We start from the raw sequence: 14,550 nt of genomic DNA, 5'->3' as shown, positions 1-14,550 counted from the left end.
TTTGAAAGACAAAGATTTTCCTCTTTAACGCAACTGAGCTGCAATACCACAGCCAAACAGAGGATAGGAGTGGCAGTGTTTTTGCAAAAAAAAAAAATTTCTAATCTTTTTTATAACCCCCTTTAACAGGTGCACATCTATGCTCCATGCATGCAGACATATACGAATAAATATCTAACAATAAAAGCAGAATAAATTACACTAATTGACCTATGATAGGTCAACACACTTTGCATATTTTTACCGTCACCTGATGCCATTTGGCACCTGTTTCCCCTCCAATTCCTGAGATTTTTCCCATCCCCTGGCTCCTGTATGTGCAGCTAGTCTCACCTCTCCCACCCTGTCCTTCTTTCCCATAGCTGGAATCTAAGCCAGCATTCAGTCTGGTTGGGCAGGGCCAGGGCCGGGGCTGTACCTGTTTGCAGGTCACATGACTCCCTCAGGTACACCAGCCTGACAGTGCACAGTGAATGCCGCTGCTACCTGACACACTGATTGTCACACAAACAAAGCAAGCATGGCTGAACAAGGAGTCCCCCCGGTGCCCAGCCCTGCCGCCATGTCCTACCCCGCAGCCTCGGTAGGCTTACCCACTGGACCGGAGGTGCTTAGGACGTACTCCGGAGCGTTTATCTGCCTGGAAATTGTAAGTATGCACTGCAGATTGTTGCAGGATTAGCAGCAATATACTCTGATCCTGTTCTCGTCTTATCGCCTGCATTGTACGTGTTAGGGTAATCCGCAGTATTTGTACACTGGTCCATCTGTCAGTGCTCTGGGCCTCATAGTTATAACACATCTGGGTTAAAGGGGTTATCCAGGATTAGAAAAACATGGCTGCTTTCTTCTTCTTAAAAAAAAAAAAAAAAAGAACAGCTCCTCCTCAGGTTGTGTGGGGTATTACAGCTTCAATGCAAAGTGAGCTGCAATACCATACATAAACTGTGGAAAAGAGTGGCACTGTTTTGTTATATTTTTCTAATCCTGGATAGCCCCTTTAAGCCCATGCATTTGAGAGGTTTTCATTGTGCTGCACTTACATTGAATGACGGTGAGCCCCTCCTGGCTGGGGACCCTCAGACACCCCATTGTCTATGCACGTTTATTTGGTGTAGAATCTGATTGCATAGTGTCTATATGCCATGCACGTATGCTTAGTACGCTGCTTTGTGAACACGTTCTCTGCACAGAATACACATGTCGCTTATCCATGCTCAGTTAGAAACTCACGCCAAAAGAAACAAATGTGAATTTGGGCAAATATTCCCATTGAAATAGGTGCCAGAATGTGGGAACATGGCCTGATGCGTAAAGCTGTGGACAGTCAGCTGTGCAGGGTGCGGCTTTCCTTACAAGTTTAGGAGTTGGGAGGGGTAGGGAACCTCGGCTCTCCAGCTGTTGCAAAACTACAACTCCCAGGATGTCCAGGCATGATGGGAGTTGTTGTTTTGCAGCAGCTGGAGAGCCAAGGTTCCCTACCCCAGCTGCAGGGTAAGGTAAGGGGACACCCTGACTTATATGCAGAGAAATCTGTAGTGGTCAGGGAAGCCTACAGTTTGGGCGGCTCAGGGGTTATCGCTGGAGCCGGGGTCCTGGGTCAAATCCTACCAGGGCAGCTTCTCCATGGAGTTTGTATGGCCCTGCACTTTCGCTGCAGCGAGTGGATGAGATTTCCTATAGTCTTTGCTGTTGCTGTAACATATGCTGATGATTGTCTGCTAAAAGAAAAAATACAGTGTGAACATACACTACGGAGGATATCATAAATGGGTATACCTCATTAGGCCAACTTGGGCATTGGTGTATGGTGCACCTCACCATACAGTGCTCCACATGGACAAGATACATGGGCTATATCCTTAAAGTGGTATTCCAGAAAATATCTCTTTTTCATTTAACCATTATACATAGATAGATAAAAATGTAGGGAACTGCACAAGCCCTGGTCTTTGAACATTTACATATCACTAGTGCTGCTGTAAAAACATCCCTTAATGTCTATTCTAATACTAATATGTATTATATAGACATTGCGCTGGGAGAAGCTGTCTGTGTCAGTAGTGCTGCAGCCTCCCCTGATCTCTATATAATACATGTTACCATTAGAAAAGACATTACACTGAGGGAAGCTGTCTGTGTCAGTAGTGCTGCAGCCTCCCCTGATCTCTATATAATACATGTTACCATTATAATAGACATTACACTATATTATATAGACATTAGGGGAGGCTGCAGCACTAGTGACACAGACAGCTTCCCCCAGTGTAATGTCTATTCTAATGATAATATGTATTATATAGACATAGGGGAAGTTCAGTATGTGAATGCAACAGTTTTAGTAATATGTAACTACGATAGGACCAGAGTTTTTGCCTTCCTGCAGTTCCTGGCTCAGCCATGGGTGGCAGCAGAGGGACAGCATTACCCCTTACTGCAGCCATTCAATGTAAAATTTCTTTAATAAAATTATATTAATTTTTTTTTCATTTGCCAGAATAGCCCTTTAACTTATATCTCCTTGTAAAAGGATTTCCCATAGATGTGTTATATAAGCTGTAGCTCTTGCCCTATAGTCTCCCAATGTGACAATGCATTCTTTGATAGTATATGAAAGGAAGGAGGTGCAGGTTATTTATCTTGGCATGGTTCATCCGTGTGTGGTGTAAATTGATCTTTGCATTCAGTTCCTTGCTGTATTGTGTCAGGAGTCAGATCCCTACATGGAGATCCTGCAGGCCGGCCGTGTACTGTAAACACCTCCGAATAAAGTTCAATGTCTTCTCGTCTATTCATCACTTTTTTTACCGCTCATAAAAGCATCTATGAGTAGTGTCAGGCTGGGACTGTACTGTGACCGGTGCTGGATGATGTCCTGTAACTCTTTGTGTGGTGAGCCCCTGGATGATGTTGTAGTGGTGGGACGGCCGGTCACTTGCTAGATGGAAGTGTCACGCCACTTCTACGGTGGATGGCCGAGCTACAGCCGTACCTTAAGGGTTTGTCACATGACGCCAGTGCCTAGTGGGCGCACAGGTGTGATGGCACGCCTGCTTTTAAGATGTTAGGCCGGTTGTACCCTTCTCCCCTGTAGTCGGTGTCCTGTCAGGTTGCTGCAGGGTCCCTTTGCATAGTATAGTCACAGGTGTTTTTGTCACAAGAGGCCAGAGCGGTGTAATGACCCTCCCGAATAGTGGTAGGACCCACCACCCACAGAAAGGGGAAGTGTCCCAAGGTTGCAGTTGACTTGGTTTACTACTCGTAAATGTGCAGCAGGTAATACAACGAATCTTAAGATACACTTGATACAGTTCCAATAAATACACAAACATAGAACCACCAGATCTGTGGGATAAGTGCTGAGTAGGATGTAAGAGAGTTGATAAGGTTGTATTGAGATAGCGTAGTGGAGAGTGCCGTGAGAGTCTCAACCCAAGTAGTAATGTGCTCTGCCGGTAGTTTGGAGTGCATAGAAGAAGACTTGTAGAAGAAGAACACAACCTGTGGCTGTGTATTGACCTTTTCTCTAGTCTTCACACTGCCTTCTGCCCACCAGCTTTGGCTTAACCGTACTAATGGGTGACACAGGCCCCAGACTTTTGTTACCTGGGAGTGGGTTGAGGTGATCTGATGGCTAGTCCTCTCTTGAAAGGTTTAGCACTGCATCACACAGCTTGAGTTTTGTTTCAAGAAAGAATGTTGTAAGCGGGCTCTGTCCTGCGTCCTACCCATGTGGGGTACTGACAAAGACTACGACTCTTCTGTAGAAGGGACCTGGCAGAGGGCAAGGGCCCAGGTAGAACCACTGTGGAGAGCTATCTGAGCTGTGTCCTTTCTCCACCAAAGCTCAACTAAAACTACTCCTCTTCCCCCAATGGACTAACTTCCTAACCAGCATGTAAGGTGTGCTGTGGATGGGTGGAAAGAGTGCAACAGAAGAGCAGATAGGAGAGAGGTGATAGGACAGAAGAAAGTACCGATTAGAGATGAGCGAACTGGGTTCGAGTCGATCCGAACCCGAACATTCGGTATTTGATTAGCGGGGGCTGCTGAACTTGGATAAAGTTTTATAGTTGTCTGGAAAACATGGATACAGCCAATGACTATATCCATGTTTTCCACATAGCCTAGGGCTTTATCCAACTTCAGCAGCCACTGTTATACAATACAGCGACATCTAGTCGTCATCTCTATTAATACTGTAGCTGCAATAAGACCACAAAAAATACAGACTTTTACGAAGGGTGTGAATAGTAACACCACCCCTAGTGGGACACCACATATGTATGGTGGCACAAGGAGTCCCTACTAGTCCCTATGGTGCACCAGTGCCTGTATAAGAATACCTTGTAATACGCTGCATGCATGAGACATCATGTTAGCCCATAGCAACTAATAAGCAATATATTATGGATACACACTATGGGGTTGTGATTGTCATATAAAGTTTCATCTATATACAGCTTCTATAGATTTTCACATTGCAGGTGTATACGAAACTCTTTGATGTATGAACGCAATTGAAATTTTCATCACCTGGTTGCATCTCCTAATCGCCAATCACCTTTCAGCCTTGCAATATATGGGCAAAATGTACCTAGTGTGAACAATACATAGAAAACAGTGAGGAGGGGTTGGGGGGAGATGCAGCTGCAGTCTCTTTGCTGGAACACAGTAAGGGTGCATTTACACAGAAAGATTTATCTGAAAGATTTTTGAAGCCAAAGCCAGGAACAGATTATGAACAGAGAGCTGGTCATAAAGGAATGACTAAGATTTGGCTTAAAAAAATCTGCTAGATAAATCTGTCTGTGTAGGGGTGGGAGGGAGATGTAGCTGCAGTAACAACAACAAAACAGGGGGCAGAGCAGAGGAACATTCTGCTGTAGACTCTCAGCAGAAAGACAATAAGGAGGAAGTTGAATCAGCTGTATCTCTGCAGGGGGCAGAAGAAGGGGGAAGAGGGAAACTGTGCTGCAGTCCCTCTGCAGGAGAACAGTGAGGAGGGAGAGTTACTAGTTAGGGTCCTTCTACACTGCGCCATTATCGTGTGAAAACTTGTTATATCGTTCGAATTTAAACAATAATCGTCCTGTGTAATTGCAGGCAGCGATCGAAAAATCGCTTGTGTCGTTGATCGTTGATTAATGGTCCTTTTACACAGAACAATTATCGGTCGAATTTTCACGATAACGATCACATTTGAGTGATAATCGGCTCTTGTAAACACAGCCAACGATCAAGCGAGGAACGATAAATTTTAACACGTTCTTAAATCGTCGTTGGTCGTTCACTGAAAATTCACAGATTGCTTCGTGTAAATAGTCTTTCACCAATTCACCCTATCTGTGAGATGGGCTTAAGCGTTCTTAAAACGATCGCAATAACGATTTTTTCAAATGATATATCATTCCATCTAAATGCTGATCGTTATACAAAAACACATAGTTAATCGTTCGATTGGGCAAATTATCGCTCCGTGTAAAAGGACCCTTATGCTGCGTTTACACGTAACGATTATTGGCCCGATCGTACGATTAGCAATGTCGGATTTACGAATTTTTTTTTTATAACGATCAGCGTTTAGATGGTACGATATATCGTCCGAATATTCGCACTGCGATCGTTTAAGCCTATCTCACACATTGGTTAAATCGGCGAACGACTGTTCACACGGAACGATTTGCGAATTCTTTGCGTACGATGAACGACGATTTCATGACCTGATGAAAGATCAAAATGTACGATTTATCGTGCGTCGTTCCCTGCGTTTACACGTACGATTATCGTTCGAATTCGACCGTTATCGCTGGGATCAGAAGGAGTAAACGATCATAGTAACGATCCCAATAACGATCGTAGTAATGACTATCGTTCTGCGACCGTTTATTGTTAGTCGTTACTTTGTGTAATAGGACCCTTACTGTTTAGATTGGTCTTGTTGAACTGTTTGAATGTCATTTCATATGTAACAATTTTGGGGAAGTGTCCCTTAGGGTGGTATTACATGGGCCGATGGGGGCCCGATAATACCTGTAAACGAGCAGCGATCTGCTAGATCGGCGCTCGTTTACTGGACCTATTACACGGCCCAATAATCGTTAAACAAGGGCTGCAGGGACATCGTTACCGATGTCCTTGCAGCTCTTGCTTAACTATATACATTACCTATCCACGTTCCAGGGCTGCTGCTACGGTCTTCTTCTCCACGAGTCCCGCGTGCTCTAACTTCAGAGTGGCCTGTCAGCTGACTGGCCGCTCAGCCAATCACAGGCCAGGACCGCCGCAGCCTGTGATTGGCCGGGTGGCCTGTCAGCTGACAGGCCACTCTGAAGCTAGAGCGTGCAGAACCCGGAGAGAAGAAGACCGCAGCAGCAGCCCTGGAGCGTGGATAGGTAATGTATATCGTCAGTCGCCAGCCGCGAACCGCTATAACACATAGCAGTGCGCGGTCGGCGCCCAACGAAAATAGGTCCAAACCTATATCAACGATCAGCCGATGATCATTGTCATTTGTTGATCGTTGTATTTATTACATGGAGCGATAATCGCCCGAATCGGGTCGATTCAGACGATTATCGTTCCGTGTAATAGTACCCTCACCCTCCCAAGACTTAAGGTCCTATAATAATCGGCCGATAATCGTCCCATGGAATAGGAGGCAACGATCAGCCGACATCGTTCATGTCGGCTGATCGTTGAAGTCGTTTGTTGAAAGACAAACGACTCATAGAGCAGCGATGTGCTGCCGCCGCCCGGCCTGGCAGGAGCGGCGGCAGCAGACCGCCACTTTAGCCTATGGGCTGCCCGGACGATACAGTGATCACCCGGGCAGCCCCCCCCCGCAGCTCCCCCCGGCCCTCCCCAGACTCACCTGGGTAATGAGTAGCTAATAGCGCTCGCTTGCTCCCCACTGTCGGCCCGTGTAATAAGGCCTTTAGGTGAATGTCAGATATTCTCTAAAGAAGCAGAGAGCTCGGTGTCTTCACTATGAAAACAATGTTAGTAAATGCCACGGAGAGCTATAAATCCCCTGCGTCATGGCGGAAGGTTTGGTCTCTTTTATTTGCATATTTTTAGAATTCTTTGTTGTTTTCAAAACAAAACAAAAAAATAACCAAAAACACACATCCTTGACCTGCTCGCGGTGTAACAATCTGCTATCTGGGGCCCGGCCAGCGTTTCAGGGCAGGGCACCAGTACACATCCTTGGCTTGCCTGCTGAATCCTGGTTGTTATGGGCAAGTCTTGCAGACAATAGGCGGTTTAACTAGTTGTGGAGTGCTTTATAGTAGGAGGATATTTGTTAAGGAGTGTTTTGGTTTTCATTGTGTACATATTGTCACATATAAGGACTGAGGCGCTATTCTCTCTGCTTATCTGGCATGCAGGGTGTGTGTACCATTGTGCTAATAGTTGTCAAAGAGGTAGCACTGTACATTGCCTAGTTTTGGCTTGTATACATGGCTGACCTTTGTTAGGAGGTCATCTCGGCCCTAGAGATGTGTGATGTGTAAAGAAGTCACCGTCTGAGGTTTGCGATTACTGTAAACCTTAAAGAGATTCTGTCAGTAGGATTATTCTGTCCTATCTCAGGGTAGCATAAACTAGTGACAGAGAAGCTGAACAGAATGATGTATCACTTACATTGTTCTGTGCAGCTGATCCAGAGATCTCCTCCTGAATAACATGGGCAATAAGTAGTCCTCTCTATTATGTGCATGAGCCCAGTAGTCCTGGATATTCATGAGAAGCAGAAAACCCACCAGCTGTTAATTGGCAGTTAACTGTCCAGCAGCTGCAGGAGAATTCTGTTCTCCTGCATATTAGGAGAACGGCTGAACAAAAGTAAGTAGTCCACTGATCTGTTTAGCATTTCTGTCACTCTTTTATACCGCCCTCACTTAAGGCAGCATAAACCTAGTGACTGATTCCATTTAAACATATAGCAGAATTATTCAACCGTGATATAGGCCTATTATATAACTTCATGTCACTGTATGTATTTTTTCAGCAATTTATGGAACTGTCACTGTTGGTAGAAAAAGATCACCTGGTCCCATCTAGTCTGCCCTTTTAGCAAATCCTTTCTTATTAACTTAGGATAGATATATGTTTATCCCAGGCATGTTTAAAGGGGTACTCCTGTGGAGGGGAAATTCTTTCAAATCAGCTGGTACCAGTCCATTAGACCTGTAATTTACTTCTATTTAAAAATCCTGCAGGACATACAGAACCTGATAAGTACTGGAAGACTTGAGAGTAAATACAAATCTCTGGCACGTTCTGACACCAGTTGATTTTTATTTATTTTTTTTATTATTCTTTTGCTGGAGTACCCCTTTAAATTCCATTATGGTAGATGTGCCTACCATATCTGCTGGAAGTTTGTTCCAAGCATCTACTACTCTTTCAGTAAAGTAATATTTTCTCATGTTTCTTCTGATTTTTTTTTTTTTTTTTTTTCCCTAACTAAAATCCGATTGTGTCCCCTTGTTCTTGAGTTCAGTTTGGTATGGTATGACTATTATCTGTATACTGTATGACAATACAATATATGGGAATGCCGTCAAAAAGTAGTGCACAGGGTACCAACCTATAAAAAGTGGACCCATCAATTTAGAAATTTTTGACATTTTTTGGGATCTGGACCCCAACTGATGAGAAGGAGAGAGTGAGTGGTTTTCCTCCTACTCTCTGTGACTGGCTGATCTTGCTTGTATGACACATAGATTGGGTAGGTCTAGCTCAGTGCATGTAGTGTATGTCATATGGTCCCTAGTGTACCACACACTTCCTTGTCAGTAATAATAATTCCTTAATTTATATAGCACTAACTTATTCTGCAGCACTCCGGCAGAAGAAAACAACATTTCTTTCAAATCAACTGGTGTCAAGGTGCGTTTACACGTAACGATTATCGTGCGAATTTGCGCGATAACGATCGAATTCGAACGATAATCGTACGTGTAAACGCAGCGAACGATCAAACGATGAACGAGAAATCGTTCATTTTGATCTTTCAACATATTCTCAAATCGTCGTTCGTCGTTCACAAAAAATTCGCAGGTCGTTCCGTGTGAACAGTCGTTCGCCGATTTAACCAATGTGTGAGATAGGCTTAAGCGATCGCAAAATGATTTTCCGTACGATAAAATGTACTGTCTAAACGCTGATTGTTATGAAAAAAAATATCGTTACTCCGACATCGTTAATCGTAAGATCGGGCCAATTATCGTTTCGGGTAAACTCACCTTTAGAAAGTTATATAGATTTGTAATTGACTTCTATTTAAAAATCTCCAGTCATCCCATACATATCAGCTGCTGTATGTCCTGCAGGAAGTATTCTTTTCAATCTGACACAGTGCTCTCTGCTGTCGCCTCTGTCCAGTGGTGAATACGCCACTTCCTGCAGGACATATAGCAGCTGATAAGTACTGGAAGATTTGAGATTTTTAAATAAAAATAAATTCAAAATTTATATAACTTTCTGATACCCAGTTGATCTTAAAGAAAAATATTTTCATTGGAATAACAGTCCCTGTCCCCATTAGGCACATCTGCATTCTAGGGATCCGTCTGGGTCTAAACACCCAAGTAAACACTGGGAGGATATACAAACTCCTCGCAGATGTTGTCCTTGGTGGGATGTTAACCCAGGCCCCCAATGCTGCGAGGCAACAGTGTTAACCAGTCACTGTGCTGTCCCTATGTCAATGAGATGTTTCAGTGATACAAGGTGCAGGTGGATGATTTCTGACATTAGGATTCTGTAAACTTTACCGAACAGTAAAAGTTCAACAATCATACAGTCTTGTATAGCACAATGTACATACAGCTTGTAAGCATGGAACTAGGAATATTTGGTCACTGTCCCTTTAAGGTCACTACAAATAGCAGGTGAACTGGAGACTTTGGTTTGAGGCACTATGGTAGAAATATGTGTTAACTTTCCTACTCACAGGAGAACTCTGCAGATCTGCCAAATACTATCCATAGAGACTCATGCAGGAGCACAATCACTGATGTGGAGGCCAATCAGCACGGTCTCTGACTGCAGGCCTAAAAAAGGACAGCAATGCCAGAGGGCCCTTGAGCAAAAAATTGTTCAACCCTGGACTAGAAGAAGGTTGTACAATGTAGAAATACTTTGGAAATTACATAACTCATTGGGTTCGAGTATTTTCGGCTTCCTAGCCACCTCCGTTAGCTGTAAGCAGGCGAGGAGCCCATGATTAGTGTTGGGCCGACTACCCGAACAGTTCGGCAAATACACTCAGCACTTTCTTTGATTTAAAGATAAAACAGTTGACATCTGACACCCAGGACAGAACCCACCCTACCCCTGGATAAAGGATCATATACGTGCCCTCTTCTGGTGGTCCCGCTCTGGATGTTGGTCCCACCTCGGAGAAATTGCCGCCCGCTCATCTGCGCACCCAATATGCAAATGAGCAGAGATGTCTATAGGAAATCCCTGGAGCAATGATTTCCTATGGACATCGGACTCATCTCTACTCATTTCCATGTTGAGTGGGTGGCAATTTCTCCACAGCTGGACTGGCAGGAGAGGGTAGGTATATGATCCTTTATCCAGGGGTAGTGTGGGTTCTGCCCCGGGTGCCAGGTTGACAGGTTCCCTATAAGGGACACTTACGGCAAACCCTCCAACAAGTCTACAGTGTGGATTGTGGCTCATATAAAAAGATATATAGCTGTTTGGAGCCCCATTCCCATTCATTGTATCAGCAATCAATGCTGCAAATTAATGATGAACTACATAGCAGCTTATCACCAAATGTCTATGTACAGTACACGGAGGAATGCCCAGGGGAAAGTATTATGGACTCACAGTACACATGTCCTGTATATTACCATTGATTGCCATTACATACGAGAATGATTCATGGTGTACAGTACGTTCGCTGTGTTGGACAGGGAATTCATGACTCCACCAGTGTAAATTACTCTAAGGCCACCATTCATCTATACAAAACATGTACACGTCCACTTATTTTATTCTCTGTATTGTTCTTATTGCGCACATGGGACATTTCATCTATAAAATCAGCAATGTTTGGAGGCCTCATAGAGAGAGAACGAAGCATCGGTACACTCTCTTCATTCCACGACTATGAATCACAAGGTTGCTTACCCTTTTTAAAGGGGAACTATCAGCCGGTTAGACAAATCTATCCTGCCGATATGTCCCTATTGCACAGGAGGAAGGAGGGTATGTCTCATACCTTTCTCCTCGTCACCATTCCGGTGCAGTTAGTAGTTTGTTCCACGGTCTGGTAAGACTGTTAGGAGCACTGTCCGTTCCCAAAATGCCGATCCACCCCCGGCCGGCCCCTCCTCTTTAATTTATAACTAATGCAGTGGACCAACCGGGGTGGGCTGGATCGGCACTATGAGGGCGGGCAGTGCTCCTACCAGACCATGGAGCAAACTACTAACTGCATCGGAACAATGCCAAGAAGGAAGGTAAGTTGGCTCCTTTGCAATAGGGACATATTAGCAGGTTAGATCCGTCTAACCTGCTGATAGTTCCCCTTTAATAGACACCATGTCATACTACATTTCCTCTAAATGGGTCAGATGGTTGGAGAACCTGAAACCATAACTGATCCCCTAGGATTTTTTCCAGTTGACGCAATCCATTGGAGTGTTCCCAGTAACTATATGAAGAGTGTCTTCACTCGTGATTCATGTGGTTTGTTACATCTATCTTATTGCGGAGATCGTCTTCTCTTTACTACGAATATGAAGGTGTCCAAGTCTTTTAATACTCTGACGTATGATAAAGCATAGGACCAATTTCCAGGACACGTCTACCCATTGTCACTCACTGTATTCTCATAAGTCTTCCCTAACCCCAAAGCAGCCATCCTTTCCCTGTTTTATGGCCTGGCTTTTAGTTGCTAAAACAAAACCTACAATGTGGTTGTATTTCATAAAGTAAAAGTATAAAATGTCTGCCCAGAAAACCAGGTAACAAAACATTGTGCAAGTTGTACGGTAAAGGCAGCTGTGTGTACATAGGGCACTGGAACACGTCCAGATATCTGATCTTTTGTTACTTGATCGACCAAAGAATGAGGCCCTACCATGGAGGCATGATGACCAGAGCGGAATGTTGGCACCAAGAAAGCCCGTCATCCATCATGTACTTAGTAGCACCTACTTCTAATGCGTTGTTGCTTGTCCATGGCGGTTCCAGTAGATAAACAACTTTCATCCATGAACCATTAGGAAGGAAACCAGTTACCTCTATAGAGGAAAGGTTACTGACGTGTAGAGTGGACAACATGCTCCAAACGAGACCAGAACGCTCGGCATTTGATTCCCCATGGCTGCAGAAGTTGGAAGTCTAGAGAGTCCTGAAAAACATGGAAACAACCAGAGGCCAGGTCCGCTGAACACTGGTTACTGCAGATATGAAAATGATAAGAAAATAATTTGCAAAAGTAGAGCCCGTGGAACCTCATCGAAGAGTCTCGAAACACAGGACTGTTTCTTTTATGGCTCTACTAAGCATTGCTCCCACCTAGCCAGAATCCTGCTCCACGCTGATGAGGGGCAACACTCTGAAACAGCTGTATGTGGATGGTTACGTAGCCTTGGTTTTTCCCTTGTCATTCCATTGACTTATAGGGCCACTTAATATGGTGGTTTTGGTGGTTTCCTTACAGTAGCCACCCCCTGGCTGGGTCCTTCCCGAAGGGATATCTGGCTAGTCCTGTGTTTTGAGACTCTTCGATGAGGCTCCACAAGCTCTTCTTTTGCATATGTTTCCCAGGGGGCAATGCACCTAGGACTACATTGAGCGCTTTCACTAGCAGCCGGCAGTGTTGTTGTTTGGCTGGTCTCCCTGAGATCAGCTATCTGTTTCTCTTCAGAAAATAATTTGTTTCCTTAAAGGGGACCTCTCTTCACTTTCATGAACCACTAGTCATTGGGGTGTTCTTTGGTGGCTTCCCCCACAGGCTCTAAAACATTTCAGTTACCCAAACAGGGATAAATTTATCAATCAATCTATACTAGCAAAGCAGGCAGAGGCAACGAGGAACCGCCCTGATTACTAGTCATTCAAGCAGTGTAAAAGTGATGACCGGTTCCCTTTAAGGGCACTTATTAAGCAAGAGGGTGTAAGTTCAAGTGACTTTTTAGGATAAGTTGAGTGTGTGTACGTAAGGAGCAGCACTATATCTGGCCATTATATATCTTTTTTGGCATTTTACTGTTTTGCAAGTTGTCTTTTAGTTGTCTCTCTCCCTGCAGAGTGTGTATGTTCCCAGGCACTCCCCTCTCATCTACCTCCTCCACTTCCATAGACTTGTATTGCTTGTAATCTAATCCCTGAGCTGCTACAAATTGTAACCAGTAAACTGAAGCTGTTGCCAAGTTGATGACAAATTAGCATGGAAAGGGAGAATGGAAAGATGCTTAATTACAGGAGAAGGAAGCTTTTTTTTGTCTGATAAGATATATTACACTTTTTTTAAAAAAAATTGCTTGTACTATTATCTGTGCAAAGTTTGTTAAAATGACGGGTGACTGCTGATTCTTTCTCAGCTGTAGGAAAAAGATAGATTGGGAATGTAGCATTTTAACACGCCCAATTTTTTCTTCTTAAAAGAAACAGACCATCACTGTGAATAATGTTGAAGGATTTTGAGGTAGCCGCCACTGTTTTTGAAAGCCAATTTTAGTAGAATAGACAGCAGGTTTGATAACTTTAATATATATTCACCACTTTACTCAATTTGCAGGGTATATTCTAGAGTTTGACAATGAGATGGAAGATAACATATATAACGGAAGTGTGTGACAGCGATAAGAGTAGCTAGAGGGCAGGCCCTGACCTAAAATTGTTGACTGACACTTTGATGGGACTTTTTTTTTTTTTTTAAAACACTTCTTTGAAACCTGAAGGGACAGCATTTCACTTAGCGAGAAGAATTATATTAACAAGTAGACTTACCAGTCCTCCATGGACCTGCTATGTTTGATAACTTGTTTCCCTTGGTTACGACCTGCCATTGGGTGGGTCACACATGCTCAGATGATCGGTTCAATTAGTATTGGCAGTTGGTCTCCACTGTGTCTGTAAGCAAAGGGGATTGTGGGGAAGAGTTGTACAGAAACAGCATGGTCACAGATCAGAGAGGAAACCAGGAAGTGATACAGTCCATGGGGGAGAAAAACAGTACATTAAATTGTAAATTATTTTACTTAAAGCATTATACTATGTATACGTATATGGGACACATCTGAGTTTACCAACCCCTTTAACCTTCTTTCTTCACTAATGATTGCACTGACCCCATTGACCTGGATAGACAAACAGTAGCCAATAAGACTAGATACTGGCCACAGTTTTTTTTCCCATGTTATTATTGACAAATTTCTTTTAGCGATCTAACTTTGATGCCCAGTCACCTGGGCAATGCCTGATGAAGAGGGAAATGGGGGCCTTGAAACACCTTGCATCCAACGATGATTATTCATCTACCATCTGGGTCCCGGTGCAGCACCAGAGATC

General features: G+C 43.8%; 1 protein-coding gene across 1 annotated transcript in view; it reads left to right on the top strand.

Annotated features, from left to right (window-relative positions):
• Positions 1–425: 425 nt before the first annotated feature.
• MAL2 (mal, T cell differentiation protein 2) overlaps positions 426–14,550 on the top strand; it is a 35,687-nt gene continuing 21,562 nt past the window's right edge. The window contains exon 1 of the mRNA XM_069959845.1: positions 426–649. Coding sequence (XP_069815946.1) covers positions 521–649 — 129 coding nt within the window. The 5' untranslated portion in view covers positions 426–520. The remainder of the gene's footprint in view (positions 650–14,550) is intronic.

The sequence above is a fragment of the Dendropsophus ebraccatus genome, chromosome 2, assembly GCF_027789765.1.
Source record: "Dendropsophus ebraccatus isolate aDenEbr1 chromosome 2, aDenEbr1.pat, whole genome shotgun sequence".
Classification (NCBI taxonomy): Eukaryota; Metazoa; Chordata; class Amphibia; order Anura; family Hylidae; genus Dendropsophus; species Dendropsophus ebraccatus.
The sequence above is the reverse complement of the archived record's forward strand: the minus strand, read 5'-3'. Positions and strand labels throughout refer to the sequence as shown.